Source organism: Corella eumyota, chromosome 7 (assembly GCF_963082875.1).
Source record: "Corella eumyota chromosome 7, kaCorEumy4.1, whole genome shotgun sequence".
In the NCBI taxonomy this organism is placed as follows: domain Eukaryota; kingdom Metazoa; phylum Chordata; class Ascidiacea; order Phlebobranchia; family Corellidae; genus Corella; species Corella eumyota.
Genome location: NC_137496.1, coordinates 291,698 through 310,425, shown reverse-complemented (window position 1 = coordinate 310,425; position 18,728 = coordinate 291,698). Strand labels below are relative to the sequence as shown.

General features: G+C 31.5%; 3 protein-coding genes across 4 annotated transcripts; 2 read left to right on the top strand and 1 right to left on the bottom strand.

The window, feature by feature from the left end:
* The first annotated feature begins 386 nt into the window (after window positions 1-386).
* On the top strand, window positions 387-4,804 carry LOC145759613 (uncharacterized). The gene is made up of 16 exons (XM_082573460.1): window positions 387-487; window positions 560-628; window positions 753-804; window positions 931-1,046; window positions 1,576-1,711; window positions 1,771-1,862; window positions 1,921-2,089; window positions 2,436-2,596; window positions 2,699-2,757; window positions 2,866-2,980; window positions 3,037-3,192; window positions 3,662-3,792; window positions 3,967-4,055; window positions 4,210-4,390; window positions 4,469-4,566; window positions 4,679-4,804. Exons 1-16 carry the CDS (start codon window positions 425-427, stop codon window positions 4,780-4,782), a joined length of 1,791 nt encoding a protein of 596 aa, XP_082429586.1. The 5' UTR covers window positions 387-424; the 3' UTR covers window positions 4,783-4,804.
* Window positions 4,805-5,372: 568 nt separating this feature from the next.
* Window positions 5,373-8,855, bottom strand: LOC145759538 (uncharacterized). Its single transcript, XM_082573382.1, has 16 exons — window positions 8,707-8,855; window positions 8,529-8,600; window positions 8,330-8,381; window positions 8,086-8,207; window positions 7,734-7,869; window positions 7,579-7,670; window positions 7,348-7,516; window positions 7,077-7,240; window positions 6,953-7,011; window positions 6,788-6,893; window positions 6,476-6,634; window positions 6,271-6,401; window positions 6,105-6,193; window positions 5,844-6,024; window positions 5,645-5,730; window positions 5,373-5,509 (listed from the first exon to the last, which is right to left on the bottom strand). Exons 1-16 carry the CDS (start codon window positions 8,842-8,844, stop codon window positions 5,373-5,375), a joined length of 1,893 nt encoding a protein of 630 aa, XP_082429508.1. The 5' UTR covers window positions 8,845-8,855.
* A 3,140-nt stretch (window positions 8,856-11,995) lies between these two features.
* Window positions 11,996-18,640, top strand: LOC145760085 (guanine nucleotide-binding protein G(q) subunit alpha-like). Of its 2 annotated transcripts, none has more exons than XM_082573952.1 (7): window positions 11,996-12,242; window positions 13,936-14,120; window positions 15,234-15,397; window positions 15,842-15,970; window positions 16,136-16,265; window positions 16,614-16,767; window positions 17,051-18,640. In XM_082573952.1, the coding sequence occupies exons 1-7, from the start codon at window positions 12,119-12,121 to the stop codon at window positions 17,239-17,241; spliced, it is 1,077 nt and encodes a 358-aa protein (XP_082430078.1). In that variant the 5' UTR covers window positions 11,996-12,118; the 3' UTR covers window positions 17,242-18,640. The 2 variants fall into 2 exon arrangements, with proteins under 2 accessions (XP_082430078.1, XP_082430077.1); XM_082573951.1 differs by lacking the exon at window positions 11,996-12,242 and adding an exon at window positions 13,531-13,808 and having other exon boundaries at window positions 17,051-18,639.
* The last annotated feature ends 88 nt before the right edge of the window (window positions 18,641-18,728 follow it).

Here is an 18,728-nt window from a genome sequence, read left to right as displayed (position 1 = left end):
TATTGATAAGGAAATTAATTGTTAACTTGTGCGTCAAATCAGTTTGCTGATGTTGCTGATTCGACGAAAATAAATTGATTCTCGATTTGTTTTCCAGCTAATTCATAAACAAAGTTAAAAAATATAAAATTTAACGGCTTGGTAAAAATGAAAAGTTATAAGTGTATTTACAGGTTAGACTTTTATTGAACTTATTAGTAGATTACTATAAAAACTTTTGTTTTAGGTTTACAGTGTTCACACATTTAATTAAATCAGGATGTAGACAAAACGTTTATAGATAAGTAGAAGTAAATCTAAAATTTAATCATTTTTGTCAGAATTGTTTTTTAGCAAAATGAGAATAATTTTATTAGTCACGTGTCTATTCTTGGTCACGTGGTCCACAGAGGCTCAAAATGGTGAATTAGGGGAGTGTGGGTGCATGTGCAATGTTGTGGGACAACAAACTCCCGGGTTGCTAGGCGACGGGGACCAAGATCAAAAGGTCAAATAGTGTAACAACTTCTTTATGCTTATAGTATAAGGTGACGTCATCTTAATCCTTGTTATATTTTAGAGCTTATTTTACGACAAGATCAAAGGTCCTCGTGGAGATATCGGATTGGATGGAGAAGTTGGCGTGGAGGTATTGGGTTTTATTCTTACTGACACAATTTTAAATACTGATTCAATACTTATCCATATTGAGGACAAATGTTTATTTAAAAAAAATGAACCTAGTTAGGTAATTCCCCATATTTTTATTGTAGGGTGAACCTGGTATCCCAGGAAAGAGGGGAGTTAGGGGTCCTCCTGCTAAAGGTAATGAATAAAAAATACTAAATTTGTTTAAAATCAAACTTATACAATTTAACTTTCTTTGTACCAACATGTAACACTTTTAGTTTATAATTTTTAAGGCTAAATTGTAAAAGGATTTTTTTCTAGATTTGTTAAAGTTTAAGCAGTCAATCTACGCGTCGTGTGCAAATATTTTAGCAAATGGTCAAACTACTTCAAAGGTTTACAGGATTCAACCACAGGGAAAACAAGTTCCATTTCAGGTTCATTTAAAACTGCCTATTTTTTTATTTTTTAACCTGCCTAAAGACAAGTGAAAATCTAACCTGGGATCGCAAGACCTCTTCAACTTACCGGCATGGTGTAGTGGTAAGAACACTTGCTACACCACCATGAAGTCTTTGGTTTAATCCTCACTGATCTTATGATGTAGCGCCCTTAAGTAAGGCGCTATAAACGGTACAGACTTCTGCTGAGTCAGCACTTAATCAGCAGCATAATTATCGGGCAATTATAATCTATAATATCCCAAACTGCTACAGGCAACTTGAGACTGAGTCGGAGTAACTGATGTTACTCTATGTTTAAGTCGCGCATTCGACTTTCCCACATTGAAGATAAAGATATATACAAAAAAAAAAACTTACTGGCAGTGTCATATAGTGGTTAGAACACTTGACTTTACTACATGAGGTCCTGGGTTTAATGCCCACTGCTCTCATACTGTAGTGCCTTTGTTTAAATCACTATAAACTCCTGCTAAGCCAATACTCAGAAACTTTGTTGTGACAGACATATTGTGAACAAGAAATTGCAGGAGGAGGGTGGACCCTAGTGGCGAGTATCCACGAGAACAACATTGACGGAAAATGCACCGTTGGTGACCTATGGTCGAGTGAACAAGAAATTAGAGTTGGAAATATCAGCGGTAAGACAAAAAAATTTAATTTTACAACAAGTTTTGTTTTATTAAATATTTTATTTCAGTTTCAAATAGTTGGGAAAATTTTCGAACTTTTGGTTTTCCTGATTCAGCCACTAGCAGTGATTTCAAGAGCGCAGCTTATTTCTCAGTGCAAGTAAGTTGATGTTTGTAAGTTCTAAGTTAAATTTTTTATGTTAATAAATTCCCACCAGGCCAAAAATGTGATGATCTGGCATGTACCAAATGATACCCCAGTCACAGAATGGAACGAACAATCTTTTCTACAATACTACACCAGCAACAACTTTTTATCAACTTACGGAGGAACTCTGCAAGCTTTCTATTCAAAATATTTTCCAATTGAAAGACTTCCAGCTGAAGGTAATTTTTAAATGTATAGCGATCACAACACTTCACTACATAAAGGGTTGGGTTTAAATCCCTATGTTCTTATGCTGTATTGTCTTTGAGTAAGGCTTTATAAACTGCACTAACTCATACTGAAGGAATACTAAATCAGCAGCCTATTCATCAATTATAATTATAGAGCAATTATAATTAATTATATTTTAAACTGACAGAATCAACTTGAGATTGAATCAGGGTAACAAATGTTATATGTTTAGGCTGTGACCTTTTCAATGCGCGGTTGAATTAATATATAGAAAGTGCATCAAGATATTTGTTAAAATCTAAAAAAATAATTTTAAATTCTAAATTATCGTAGGTTCAAACCATCGTGGAGTTGGGTTGTTAGTGGACAGAGTTGTTGCAAAGTCGAGTGAAATCCGAGCCTTGATTCCCAATTTTCACAAATATACTTACGATAATGTTGCTGATAATGTTATTAGTGACGGAGGATCGGATATGTACGACCAGGGCAACAGGGTGAGTAGTCGATTTGTGACCGATTTTTGCCAAATGTGCAATTTTTATATTTTGCTATACAATAGTTGAATTAAAATCAATTTACTGAAAAATAACTTTTAGATTTCCTACCAAATTGGGACTGGTGATTTTAAACCGTTAACCTACGCGAAATTCTACAGGTAAAATATAAAAGATAAATAAAAATTATAAAGTTTTTGTATTTTACTTCATTAAACTGTGTTTATTTTGATGCATTTTATATTTAAAACTATTTTCCAATGTTTTAGTATAATGGACATAGGAGTTCAAGTTTACAGTGCAAAATCTCATCCATTCCTCATGTTAATGTTTATTGAGAATATTCCAGTGAAGAAGAACCCAGTGGAAAGCTTTGGGATCAAGGTAAAAATATTGCCACGAAAATTTAGAATAAATTAAAAGTTTTTTTCCTATTTTAGGTTGAATCTGGCACCGGAGCAGACAACAATGGTCATCATGTTTCTTACAATGGGGAGATAACAGAGTTGAATGTAACTTGCAAGTATCAAATATTCCATGTGTATGGAGTGAACGATCCGTCAATTTGTGAAGTTTTCTTCGCTTGCTCTTCACCTGTAAGGAACAAATTCGTTTAATTATTTCAATTTTTTATTAGACCTAATTATTTTTTTTGTATATATCTTTATTCTTGATACGGGAAGGTCAAATTCCGACCGACCCAGTCTCGAATTGTCTTTAGCAGTTTGGGCTATTATAAATAATAATTGCCTGACAATTAAGCTTCTGATTAAGTGCTTAGCTGCAGTTCATACCGTTTATAGTGCCATCAGAGCAGTGGGGATTGAATCCACGACCCCATGGTGGTGTAGCAAGTGTTTTTACCACTACACCATGCTGCCGGACTTAATGTTAATGGTACCATTGTTACCACTTAAAAATGGTACATCGAACCAATAGTAGCACTGGTATCAATGGTACCGCTTATTGTACCACTTAACAAGGGTATCACATGTTACTGTTATTTGACTGACTTAATGTCAATGTTACCAACATTTTAATTTAAAATATTTAAAATTTTTGTAGTTGTGGAACTCTAAACCTCCTGAGAACTTGGCTCGAACTCGGTGGAGTTCATCGACCGATAATTTAGTGAACGGAGTCTCAGCTTACGGAAGTCCTCGGAATATTCTGATGGGTTACACTTTGTTGTCCAGGTTTGGGTTTTATAACTTGATTTAAATTGTTTTTTTATATTTATTCATCCTTGATGTGAGAACTTTATGACCTAAACATAGATTAACATTTGTTACCTACACCCAGTCTCGAGTTGTCATTGGCAGTTTAGGATACTTTACTTACCTTAATTTAATCCTTTTTTTACCCTCCAGGCTTCAAGGTGGTGAGATTTCTCAAGGTCAAGCTGAAAGTGTTTTAAGAATGATGATGCGAACTTTTGAAGCTTTTGGCAAAGTGCCAGGTCAGTTTATCCTCATATTTGTTCCCCTTTCAACATCTTAAGACATCGGATTCAATTTAGTGTTTTAAGTTGATAAAATATTTACTTCCATATTATGTTGGAGTTCACTTAAAAATAATTTTTTTATGATTTTTAACTATTTGAAAAATTCCAGCAATTGACTGCAGTCGTTTGAACGAAAGTTACATCGTTCCGGTTGAGTTCACAAAAGGAAACAATGACACGGTCCTCACTCACACGCCTCCTAGTGAGCTAAATAATGTCGATCCCGGATTTATTCATTTTAGATCTGTTGATTCTAAGGGAAATCCAAATCCTCTGTGTCCGGGAATAAGGTGCAGTGTTGCCAAATAACTATTCCAGTGTTGCCAATATTTGAAAAAAATTTTTTATTAAATTATTTTTTTCTCCAGATCTAAAGCTTGTCAGCCCCAGAGTGTTTGTTTAGGGGGTTTCCCTGTGGGTAAGTCGAATACCCCATATCAAAAAAGTTCATGTGGAGATTTTGCAGGTTGATATAAAATTTAACTGCTTTAAGATGACGTCAGTGTATCAACGCATATCTATGACATCATCACTAAACAAATGGTCCACAAACTTATATCTAATTTGTTTTTCTTCAGGTTGGGCTGGTTTACCTACAGATAAAGCGAACGAAACTTCTGCAGATGGATTAGCAAAACCTCTTCAAGATATTAATTCTTCCATCTTAATTTTCACTCGTTAATTTAACTCCAATTTGAAATCACTTTTTGAAAATTACTTGTAATTAGAAATAATTATATTGTACTGAATACAAATAAAAATATTTCATGTATTTCATATCTGTATATTAATATTGGAAAGGGTGTTTAATGGTGATACGTTATATTGTATTTGGACGAAAACAAATTTTTTTTGTTTAAAACAACTTTTGTAAGGAGTTGGTTGGGATCGAACTCACGACCCACCAAATCATTGACTGTCAACGACCGAAGCCATTGGTTGCTTTTGATTTCACGTCATAAATAGGTTTTGTGTTGTCATGTTTCAAATTTAATTTATTAAAAATTGTATTTCCAACTTAGGTTAACACTGGGATTCGAACCTGAGAGTTCGAACTAAAAGTCGAGCGCTTCAACCACCAAAGTTGTTTGAATTGTAAACAATTACGTTGTTAACAATATTTCTACGTTTTTGAGTTGCTAAAGATGTACATAACGTCAAATTTCATTTCAATTTATTTCACTTTTTATCATTTACAAATACGACAAATCAACATAGAATTAAGAGAGTGACTAAAATTAACACAATTACAAATATTTCAACAAAAATGATTTAACTAGGTTTTTGTTGTCCATTGTCGTCAGTTTTCCTGGTGAAGATGAGGATGCTGGAGTTGATGTCATCCAGAGACTTAGCTGCTCCGGAGGGTTCAGTTTTAGTTGGTTTGTCTACCGGCAATCCACCCCAACCTGAAAGTAATTTAAAACATTCATAATAACAAACAACATAAGGTAATGTTTGGCTCATAAAGTCAACTTACATTTAAGTTACACAAAAAGTTTGTTCAAAATTTTTACATTTTTCAACGCCCTTAACTAACTCACCGGCATAATCTCCACAAGATGCAACTTCTTTGTTGATTGAATTAATTCCTCCGATGCAAACTGACGAAGGTCGACACGAATCCGACCTGAAAAGTGTTTACCATGGATCAATAATAGCAACTATTAGGTGTTTACCAACAAGCCCAAATAAAAGTGCCTATTATTTCAAAAGTTTCTACTCAAAAACAAAAGTACCTACCTTATCCCGGGACACAGGGCGTTGGGTATTCCTGAGGGGCTAAGGGCTCTAAATTGGATGAACCCGGGTCTGACCTGTGACCTGAAGGTCGGGGGAATTCGAGCAAGGACGTCTGCATTGTCACCAAACCCGTAGGTTACCGGGACAACGACACTTTCATCTGCTCGACTACAATTAAAATCTGTTAAAAAAAGTTAATTTTAGTTTTTAGGGGGGTGAGGGGGGTATGTTAGTCATTAAATTGTTTAAATATACCCATACCTTCAATCCTGCCAAATTGGGCAATATCAGTCATCATTCTTGTTAGAGCGGCTCTGACGTGGTCGTTGGTCACTTGAAAGTCATCATCTCTGTGCAGGAAAATAAAAGCAAATTAATCTACAATGATGCTTATTATAATTAGTGTCTTCAATTAAAATAACATTACCGTGACAACAAAGTGTATCCCATCAGGATGGATTCAGGGCTTCCAGTTGCTCTTATGTTGTTGACAAGATTGTCGGTGGTGGTCGACCAACTTACAGACACAAACGTTGTTGGGCGCACTGACCCCCAGTCCTGAATGATATTGTGTTAGTTAAAGTGTCGACCTTTCAACATCAAGGATAAACAAATACAAAACAACAACTCACTGTGGGGTTAGCAATGTAGAAATAAACCTCACAAATGGAAGGGTCGTTCGCATCATAAATACTGTAAGCCTTGTAACTTGCAACTAAGTTTCCCTGGGTGATTTCACCAGAATATGTTCGATGGGAGCCACTATTGTCTGCCCCGGTCCCACTCTCAACCTGAAGTAACGCAAAATTGAGAGTTATACATTTTCTTTTGATTTAAAAATATTTACAAAGGGTTGTAGCATGCTTGGATAAGACTTAGCGTTCCAAGTTTGATTCCCACTGCTGGTATTATCTAACCTCGTTTATTTGAGAAAATTTTTTTACCTTTATATCAAAATTATCGACAGCTCGATCATGATTTCCAATCCACATCAACATGATGAAAGGATGCTCCGTGGAGCTGGATACCTCGATGCCGTGAATCAAATCCCTAAAATTCAGTGAAAAAGTTGATTACTTATCATAAACCCATTATTCACATCATCTTACTTGTATGTCTTTCTGTATATTATTCTGTTGAAACCTCCATCACCAATTTGGTAGTAAACCTAAAAACATAAAGGTTTAAAATTTGCCCCCAAAAACCCCCTTATAAAAACATTAACCCCCGCACCTTGTTTCCTGTGTCGTACATGTCCCCTCCCCCATCACTGATGTGGTCTTGAACCCCGCTGAAATCGTAGGTGTAGGAGTAAAACTGAGGGATGGTTTGTCGAATTTCGGGGGCAGATTCGTTCAATCTTCGAAGGATTGAAACTAAACCTTCGTACACTCGACCTAAGTTTGAACAAAATTCAACAAATTTATCAAAAATCTTATTTAAAATTACCTTAGGACATCATTTTTGAGGTACTGGTATATTTTTAACTTAAACTCAAACTTACCTGAGTTCCCAGTGTACTTGAGTGGAAAATACTTGGAGTAAAGAGCTTGTAAGGTTCCTCCATACTGAGTGAGGAATCCATTTGAGGTGTAATATTTGAGGAAAGCTTGACTGGACCACTGGTGGACATCGACGTCGTTCGGAACATGCCAGATCATCACATCACTTCCCTGAGGAAAATTTAATGAGTCAGCAATTCTTACAATCTTAAATTTTAAAACAAAAGTGTTACCAATAAATAAGAATACGCAGAACTTTTGAAATCCTGGCTCGTTGCACTTTCAGCGTTGCCAAATATATTAAAATTCTCCCAATTTTTGCTTCCTGAAAGTAAAACACAAATGTAATTAAAATTAAAAATTTGTTTCATAATTAATCGAAACTTACCGGTATAATTAACTGAAGTTCGACCTTGTTCACTCGACCAACGGTCACCGACAGTGCATTTTCCATCAATGTTGTTCTCGTGAATACTCGCCACTAGGGTCCACCCTCCACCAACTGTCTCTTGGTCACAATATGTCTGCAATAACAAAAGTAAAAAACCAAAATGTTTCAAAATTTATCTAAGTTCCTTTAACAACTCCAAGGGTGCTGCAGCATAGGGCAAGTAGTGGTAATTTTAAGCCTTTTATTCAGAAGCCCACAAGGCCAAATATTACTGCAGATATCATACAATACAGTCCCAAACAGAGGCAACTAAGATCAGATCATCCTTCTATAAAATGTTCAAATATACCTGAGTTATGGAAGCGGTTGGACTCGGTCTTATGGAGTAAATACCAGATTGGGTTTGACCATTTGCTCTAAGTTCAAAACATGAGGGTGGATATTCACCATCATTACCAGCAAAACCACCAGCTACAAAATAAAAACCAGATTTGGTAAAAATTTCCCCAGAATAGCGAAAGTTATGGCGCCAAAATAGGGGATTTCACCCTAATTGAGACGAAAAGTATTATAGTATTTTTATGTCAACTTACATATTCCTGGGAGCCCAACTTGACCCCTTAAACCTTGCCGCCCTGGCGGACCCTGAAAATAGTCAGTTTAAAGTTATCCTCGGCGTGGAAATTAAGCTTATTTAAATAATACCTTCGGTCTAAGCTTTGATTTTGTATCTTAACTTTGTCTTTAACCCCTAAGCGTGTTAATATTGATTTAAACATAACTATAACTTACAACAGGTCCAGGTTTCCCAGGATATCCAATATTTCCTTTCGCACCCCGAACACTGTTGATAAACGAAGTAACCTGCAACGGTTTTTTAATAATTAAAACTGAAAGCTCTAGGTTAAAGAAGTTTATAGATTAGTGTTTTAGTTCGAGATATTTAAGTATTTTTATTGACGTCACTTACTGATGACGCAGGAGAGGTTCCTATGACGCCACTGTCTCCATCCACGCCGCACACGCATGCGCAGTTGCCCATATCAACCCCGACTCCATTAACAGCTTCATTTAACGACAACAATAACAATATTGACGTCACTAACATTTTAAGTTTATTTATATCTAAAAAAAAACTTTTTAATTTTAATTATTTAAAATTTTAGTTTATAATTAATAACACTAACTACTTACTAACATGTATATATAAACTAACATCAGTTTATTAAACTTATTTTGTGTTTTGCACATTAACGAAATTATTATTTTAAACAAAATTAGTCTGAAAATTACAGCAAACTGTAAGAGCTAATTGATTAAGGTATAAAGTCTGTTATGTGCTTTTCACATATTGACCCATTTTGATAAGAAATCAGTTTAATATTTGACTAATTTAACTGATTGACGATTTTGCAAACGTTTTCGATTTTCGTTTGTTTAACTCTGAGTCAAAATAAATGTTTTTCTTAAATTTAAAATTTTATTTTTTGTGACGTCACGTTAATTTTTAATGGCCGAAATTATTTAACAAAATTTAAAAAGTAAACAACAACAATTTCTTGCGATCCGTTATCAGATTATTATAAAGGTTTTGCATAAGTTTGTATACAAATTTGTTGATTAAAACAAATTAAAAGCTTTTTAATAACTCCATTTATTTATTAAATATATTAAATGTTTAAAAAAGTGTCATATTATATCTCAAAATAAAAATGTTTGTTCAGTTAATTAACTTATAACGGTGGTAAAAATCAGGTGCTTTATGGTCTCTATACCACCATCTAGTGGGGACAAAAACACGCGATTAAATACGGTTTCATACTGCCATCTCGCTGCGACGAAAATATGTGTAAACAACGTGAACCACATGACGGTCGGGCAATCGTCACAAGTCGATTCGTACCCGAGCAATTCCTCGGGGGACGAGTTGACCAACTCTTGGAAGTCGACCTCGGGGAACTTGAGGCATTCCGTCCAAGATTCTTTAATTGTTTGACAGACTGTCTGTTATCAAAATTTGGTGAAGTAACAATGTGATAATATGTGACGTCACAGAGACGAGATTTTTTTGAATAAGTGGAAATGGTATTTTGATTGACAGTAGCGGAAATTTAAACGTTATATTAAAAAAAAACATTTAAGCGTAAGATTCAGGTTAAGTTGTAAATTTATTAAATTAAAATGTTATAAAGAATGGTTTAATTCTGTTTTTGTTGATTATATTTTCTTAATTCTGTTTCATTTTACCAATAATAACCCGTAATAGTGTTTTTATATGAAGTTTGATTTTCCTTAAAACATACAGAATTACTTTTTAACTTTCAATTAAATTGGGAGGTTTTTAACTGAACTAAAACTTTAGAAATTAACGAACAAAAGAAGTTAGGTTAAATTACAAATTTAACGAAAGAAAAAATCAAATTAAAAGTTGTAGCACGGGAGAAAATTTAGAATTCAGTTTCATTTCTTAAACTTAGCAGAGAGTTATTATTAGATCAAGTTTTATATTTGAGGTAAGGGGTTAAATATGTTTTTAACCAAAATGAATTGATTGTAATTTTTCAGGTCAGGTTAATTTACAAAAATATGAAATTATTATTTATTTAATTTGTTCTTTAATTAGAATATTGTAACCTATAGTAAATATATGTAGGAAAAATATGGTTGTGACGTCACGCTTTTGTCTAGTAGTAAAACAAATAAAAAAAAAAAAACGAAGTAAAATTTCGTTTTTAAGTTTTAATACAAGTAACTTATTGCGTGACGTCATTTTGAATAAATATTGCGCCTCCAGCGGCAGAACACACCGGAAACGGGATGATTAATAGATTTAATGTTAGGCGTAACCCGAACATTTAATTAAGTTGTCGATACACAATTTTGTTTTAATTGATTTTAACTAAAAATTATTTTGTTTATTTTGTTTATTTTTTTAAAGGGCTGCAGCGATTAAAATTATTAATTTTTTTTAAATTTTTTTGACCATTTTAATTGCGTAGTTAATGATAAGAAATATATTTAAAGAAGACAATAGTTTGTAGTTTGTAGTTTTATTGTAAAAAGTTACAATTTGATTTAAGTTTTAGTGTCTTTTAAGTAAGTAAATAAAGTTTTAATGATTCAAACAACGTACTGTATAAAAACGTTGTGTAATACATTAACGCAATCCAAAAAAACGTGCAAAAAAGATTTTTAGCAAGTTTTTTAATGAACTTTAACTAATGTTTAGTTAGATAGGAAGGAAGGGAAGTCGTTAATTTTGGGTTTTTCTTTAACTAAACAGCATCTGTAAGTTGTTACGCAGTTGGTTTATTAGTGTTTAGTGTTTGTAATATTAATAGCAAAATAAGCTAATATCGTCATTATTCTGCTGTATAATAATCATATTTAATTCGAGATAACTTTAAAAATATGGGGTTGTTGGACTGAATAATTTAAATGCTTGCAGGTAATATTACATGCTAAATAAAAGTGTTAAAGGTAAAATATTTAAAAAATAATTTAAAACAGTGGTTTATACAACGTTAAACATCTGTTGTATATTCATTGCATAACATAAAATATTATTCCACTGAATTTAGTAGTTTGAAGGCAGCTAGTGGTTTAGCAATTAAACTTAGTCCTAATTACCTAATTGTATAATGTTAAGTAGGTATAAGAAGTTGGATAGACTAGATTATAAATCTTTTAAACCTTTGCAATTCTAGATTGTTTAGAAAAACTAAAACTTTTAATTTAAAAACTTGACTTTTTTCTAGTTAAAACGTTTATTTAAAAATTTTTTTTTTTTACATTAAGTTACTTCGTTTAAAAGTTAAAAACCTGTTATGTTATCTATAATAATGAGTTTGTAGTTCTATAGGAAATAGTTAATAGGTTTTCCCATTGTTTAAGTTCATTAATCACTTATCATTATCACCACACTACTGGAGTTTGAAATATTGGTGAGCTTAGTACGGTTCACGGTTTTAAGTTAGTTGTGTCAGGTCATTTGGTTGTAAAGATCAGCAGTTTTAGAGTTAAAAAACTTATTATAAAATTTGGCGAACGTCAAAAGTTAAATCTACAAACATCACAAATCATGACATTTGTAATTACTTTCTGTTAAAAATGTTAATTAATATTTCAAAATAATAGCTACAACGAATAAATAAAATGCCAGTTACTTGGCTTTAAACAGTTTTACAATTAGTTGGTTTTGTAAGTCGGCAAAATTAAATATATCCTAATTAATTTTTTGTTAATATCTTTTTAGCTTTAGGTGAAAAACGAATTCTAAAATTAATTTTAAGTAACATTTTTGGCTTCAAAGCCCATCTTGCTGTTTATTGGCTCATTTTGTGGTCGTTATCTTGTAACAGTCGAGCCTAGGTGACGTCATAATGGGACTAACATGTTGTCTATCGAGCGAGGAGCAAGCCTTGCGGAGGATAAACGATCAAATTGAGAAAAATATTCGAGAAAGAGCAAAGGAAACGAAAAGAGAAATGAAGTTGTTATTATTAGGTGAGTTTGGGTTTCATATTTTAATTTATCCTCAATGTGAGATAGCTAATTTGTATTGTAACCTTACTTCGATTAGGTCTTAAGTTGCGTTAGTTAAGTGACTTTTTACATTAAAAATAACCTTTAAATGAATAAAAATTAATTTTCAATCTTGTAAATTTGCAATTTTAGGTTTAAATTTAGTTTACAACAATACAAAATTGGGGATAAATTACAAAAATAAATGCAAGCTTAGCGACTCGCTTGACTGAATTTTATTAACAGTTTATCCTCAATATAAAACCATTTACACTAAATTTTTATGCTAATATTTATCAAAAAAGCACGATAATTGTTTAAATTGAATAAGGCTTTAATAAAAACTAATATTGTTACATAAAAGTATTTATATTTCTTTAAATTCGTGCTAAAACGTAACACATTTTTCGGTCTAGGATTTCGCCATTTTTAATTGTAAATATATCCAAAATGGTTCCCATTTTGCCATTTTTTAACCCAAATTATATTAAACTAACAAATTCTGGGCAAAATAACCCCTAAAATCACATTTTTAGGTTATTTTAAGCCCAAAAACTTTTTTTTTTAAGATTGGAATGTTTTGGTAATAATTTTGATTTTACCCACAATGCAATTGACCACACCCGGTACAAAATTTCAGGTGTTCACAAATTTCTATTTTTAGCTCAAACTCAAAACTCGTTTCGCGTTTTATGTTTACATTTTAGTTTAAAAACCAATTAAAAAGCAAATAAAACAGTTATTCTAATTATAATTAATCAAATCAACACGATAAAAGCTTGGCTTAATGTCTGAATTCTTATTTTTACGTAGTTAGTTAGGCTAAGCGATATTTTTCGATAATTTATTTGTTAAATTAAAACAAATAGACAAGCAGAGGAATCCTATAAAGTTTTACGATTTTTTATCATACTTTTTATTATAAAATGACAGCCTGACAGTCGTTATTTTGTGTTTTAATTGTCTTTAGACAAACGGACAACCAGACGACAATATTTTGTTATCGTTTTTTGATTATTTTTGTTACGATGTGGTTAGAATTTTATTTTAAAATTTATAATCTGGTAATAAAAATACGGGGAAAATAAAAGAATTGCAATTCAAGTTTAAGTTGAATAATAAAAACGGAGACAAACAGACAAAAACATGAAATATTATAAGTTTTAAAATTGTTTTAAAAAAGTTACAATTCAGCAATTAGTTGAAACTAAAACTCATCCTAACAAAATAAATTTTAACAACTTGTCAGTTTTTACCAAACATTTCAAAATAGTTTCATTCTTTCTAGTTGTTGTGGTTGTTTTGTAATAGAATGGGGTAGACATGAACGAAAAATAAAAAAAAAATTAAAATTTTGTTTAATTTGAAACTTTTTGGATTATAATTGTGACGAGACAAAAGGTGCAAAGATGGCACTTTTAAAGACAATCGGTAATTGTTGTAAAACGAGCGGTGAGATTGAAGCGAAAAATATTAACGAACAGATCGAGAGGGAATTAAAAAGACACAAAAAAGATTCGCGAAGAGAATTAAAATTATTACTCCTGGGTAAAATACTTAATAAAATAGCTCTCATTTCAAGAAGAAATTCCTTTTCATTTTGTATTTATAGCAGTTTGAACCAATGTTATAGCTATGTATATTAAATGTTCTTTAAATAAAAAATGTTTTTTAGGAACTGGTGAATCGGGAAAGAGCACTTTCATCAAACAAATGAGAATCATCCACGGTAACGGTTACAACGATGAGGATAAACGAAGTTTTATTAAACGAGTTTACCAAAATATCTTAACCTCGATGCAACACATGGCGGCAGCAATGAGCACGTTAAACATCCCGTACGAGAACCCAGATAATGCGGTAAATATTTTTTATTTATTAAAAATTGTTTAAAAAGATTAAGTGTATAATTATTTAAGTAATTAAACAACAGAAAAACTTTTACAATTCAAATGTTGTTTTATTATTTGATATCTTTAAGTGTTCCTTGTTATTTTTAAAGTTTAAAAGAAATTTAAAAGGTTCTTGATATTTTTATACGTTACTTATTTGAGCCCACTCAAAGTTATGAAAGTCTAATCGTGGGCGGGTTTCATAAGCTTTTCATATTATCATTATCTTATACTTTAAGTTCCCATTTTGATAGTTATGTTTTTGGGTTTATTTTGCAAAGGCAAAGTTAATATTTATTTAAATATTTTGTTACATTTTATTTATTTTAGTTTTTTAACAGTTCTGAGAATTTAACCAAATTGTCCAAATATTTTTCCACTTGACTGATTGTTAAAATTGTTTTAGTTTTTAAATGCTTGAATGAACGTCTTTAAAATTATGCTTTTTAAAAATAACATTTTCCGGTATTTTTTAGTGGTTTTTAACTCTAAGTTACTAAAAATAAACCTAAAAAAACTAAACTACCTAAAATAGATTTTTTTATTTTAAATTGTTTATATTTACCATGTTTTGAAATCAAAATAAGATATAGACATTTATGAGTTTTAAAATATAAATTTAATTTATCCCATTTTCATAAATTGTTTTTTGTTATTTTAATGTTTTAGTTCTTTTGGGTTTAAAAGCAAAAAATGTGAATTTTGTGGCTTGGACTTTTCGGGGTAAAATTTTTGTTGGGGTAACTTAAAACCATGTTCAAGCTAAGTTGGAAATCACCTTGACTTTGGTTCCCACAAAAACTTTTACAAATTTAAATTCTTTTGAATGCAAATGTTTGCAGCCTTATTCACCAATAAATATACTGTAATAGCTGATAGCCCACCCTACAATTGGCATTATAAATGTTGTAACAGAGTCTTAACTTTAATATTTGCCTGCGATAATTTATCCACACACCACAAACAACAGTTTCATTTATTTTGTAGGCCTCTTGCATATATTTATTTATTGTCCATATTTTATAATATATTATATAGATTGTAATTTTTTATTTAAACAACCTCTTTTTAATAATTCCAGGAGAATGCTGATGAGATGATCCGAGAGGTTTTGGTGGATCAAGTCACGGAGTATTCAGAGTTCATTAAATATGTTCCCTCTATCGAGAGTCTGTGGAAAGATTCGGGGATCCAACATTGTTACGACAGAAGGAGGGAATATCAGCTTTCCGATTCAACTTTTTAGTAAGTTTGCATGCTTGGATATCCCCACCAAGGCAGGGCTAACCCCCAATTAATTTTAAACAATGATTGGCAAGTTTTAAAAGGAATCTGCCCAAAGTACTAAAAATCTTTTTCAAAATGATAAAATTCCCCCAAACTAAATTTTAAAAGTTATTTTTACTAAAATTTAGGTTAACATTTTGCTTAAAAATAACAAGGGAATTTAAAGGGGTTAAAAGAAAATGTGTAAAGAAGGGGTTAAAAGAAAATGTGTAAAGAAGGGGTTAAAAGAAAATGTGTTTTTGTCATTAAGTTGATGTTTTTAAGCATAGGATTTTTAGTAAAAGGGTTCTCAGTAATTTTGACATAAACCCTTTGTAAACTTCACAAAGTAAACAACAAACAAACTTATACTTGGAACTAATAAACTTATTCCATGTCTCATGTTGAATTCTATTTTCACAGTTACTTAAGTGATCTGGACAGAATAAAACAACCCAATTTCCTTCCAACCCAGCAAGATATTTTAAGAGTCAGAATTCCAACCACTGGGATTATTGAATATCCGTTCGATTTAGATAAAATTATTTTCAGGTTTCTACTTTTTTGTGTTAAAATATTTTTAATAATACAAGTTTATTGTTAATTATACAAAATGATGCTATCATCAATAAAAATTAAATTCTTATACAAAAATTACTCATGTAGCGAACAATAAATGTTAATCATCTTATTGAAATTTTAAATTGTCCTCCATAGAATGGTTGACGTGGGAGGACAAAGATCAGAGAGGAGGAAGTGGATCCATTGTTTTGAGAACGTAACTTCGATCATGTTTCTTGTGGCTCTCAGTGAGTACGATCAAGTCCTCGTGGAGTCTGGAAACGAGGTAAATTTACCATTTATCATGTTTTAAACTGAGGTAAAATCATTTGTTTTGTCACCATTAAAGAACGGTTGTATAAGGTTTTTTTTTGGGGGGTAGATCTCTAGCTATAATACTTTATCTAAGGGATACTAACTGTAAAAGAATTGTTTTTTAAAGGGTTAAACTAACACCCATTCTTCATGGTTTTTACTCAGTTGTCAGGTTAATATAAGTTTTTTTGTCACAATACCATCACAATAAAAGTAGTAATTTGCTTTACAACTTTATTTTAAAGCTATATATCATCCTCTAGGCTACTTTATGTATTCTGTGTTACCATGACTACTAAACCTGTTTGTTTTAATACAGAATCGAATGGAAGAGTCAAAAGCCTTGTTCCGAACAATTATTACTTACCCCTGGTTTCACAGCAGTTCTGTCATCTTATTTCTCAACAAAAAAGATTTGTTGGAGGAAAAAATTTTAGTCTCAGATCTCGCCGACTATTTCTCAGATTTTGACGGTGAATGAAATTTTAAAATATTTATTTACTCTAACTTTTTATATATATATCTTTTTTCTTGACGTGGGAAGGCTAATTTCACGGGCTCAACATAGAGTAACGTCAGTAAAATTGACTCCTTCCGAGTCGTCTTTGGCAGTTTGAGATATTATCAGTTATAAAAGTATTGACTCAACAGGAGTTCATGTTGTTTACAGCACCTTACTCAAGGGCGCTGCTAATTCATAAAACTGTTCTGGTACTGTAATTTATTCAATTAATCATTCTAATTAATTTCACCCAGGCCCCCCAAAGAATGCAGAAGCAGCTCGCGAGTACATCTTAAACATGTTCGTGGAACTAAACCCCGACCAGGATAAGGTGGTGTACAGCCACTTTACCTGCGCGACAGACACAGAAAACATTCGATTTGTGTTTGCTGCCGTGCGCGACACAATTTTGCAGGCCAATTTAAAGGAATATAATCTCGTTTGATTCTTATTTCTCCTGTGGACAGTTCTGGAGAGTTTTTTGCTGCAATTTTCCGAGTTTTTTTCAGTAATTTTGTTTTTTGGTCAATTTTTCGGTGATTCTTGCAAATTGAACCTGAAAAATCATAACTTCCACTTAAAAAGTTATTATCCTCATTCGATCTCTTAAAACGTTATAACTCCTGTTCTACTAAAAAGTTACCTACCCAGCTCTACCCGAAAAGTCATAACCATTGCTCTACCCCAAAAAGTCATAACTTCTGTTTTACTTGCAAGATGTCATTACTCCTGCTCTACTAAAAAGTGATGATCTTTGTTCTAACTCTGGGTATACAACCCCTGCTCTTCCCAAAGAGTTACAACTTCTGTTTTTTTATTCGAAAACAAAGACACAAAATTGACCAAAGTTATTTATGAAAAACATTATTTCTGGAGTTATTCGATAATTTTATTCTTTTGGACATTTGCAAAATTTCTATTTATGTCAAGTATTTAAAGTGAAAATTTTCAAAAACTTTTAAAATCTTGTTCAAGGTACGAAAACTGATTAGTTTTCATTATTCTGTCTGTAAAACTTTTATTTTTATCAAGAAACTAATAATTTCTACTAACAATTAACTTCTCCGCTTTAGTGACAATTTTAAATAATTTTCTTGAAGCTGCTGAGTCGACTCTTACTGCAATTTAAAATTTTGATTATTTTTCTTGCCATTAGGTCACGATGATGTCATAGGGTTGTGATGTCATGGTGAAAATATTTTGTTTAATTTTTTAAACAATCATAAGTTAACGCAGTTTAATTTTTTGGTGATTTTTGTGTTTTTAGGATAATTAATAATTATGGTTGAACTTAGCTCATTTTCCAATATATTTAAATTTAAAAATGAATTTTTTACTGAATTGCAAAACTTTTCAAAAATTCAACTTTATGATATTGTTTAAAAGTTGCTTAAATCTTGTTGTAAATACCTAAAAAAGCACTTCTTAAATTTTGTTTATTTTTAGTCAAAAAGTTATTTTTTTGTGCTATGAATGAAAAATCTTGTTTTTGCTTAATTTGTATTTGAAGCATTTGTTTTACATTTAATATTTTTCTATTAAAATTTATGTCACCAACTCAATTTTAAGCTTATTATCTGTTCTAATGTAAACGAAGGGGCCATAAATATCTGTATAAAATTATTTAAAAATAATAAATAGAATTTCAAAAATAATTTCTGCAAAATTTTTGATTTTTTTCGTATTTTATTTTAATAAAAATTTAACATTGTTGTACGACTAATGCTTCATCAAAACCTGCTTATTATTTTAAAAATTTTTATTTTGTTTTTAGTCTTTTTTTCCTATTAACGAAGTTACTCTCTTGTGAATGTTTGCTTACTATTTTACTACCACCATAGTATACTATATTGCCTAAAATTAACGTTCAATTAAATTTTATGATTTATTGAAATTGTTTAAATAATTCTTGTTAGTTTAGTTTAATTTTGT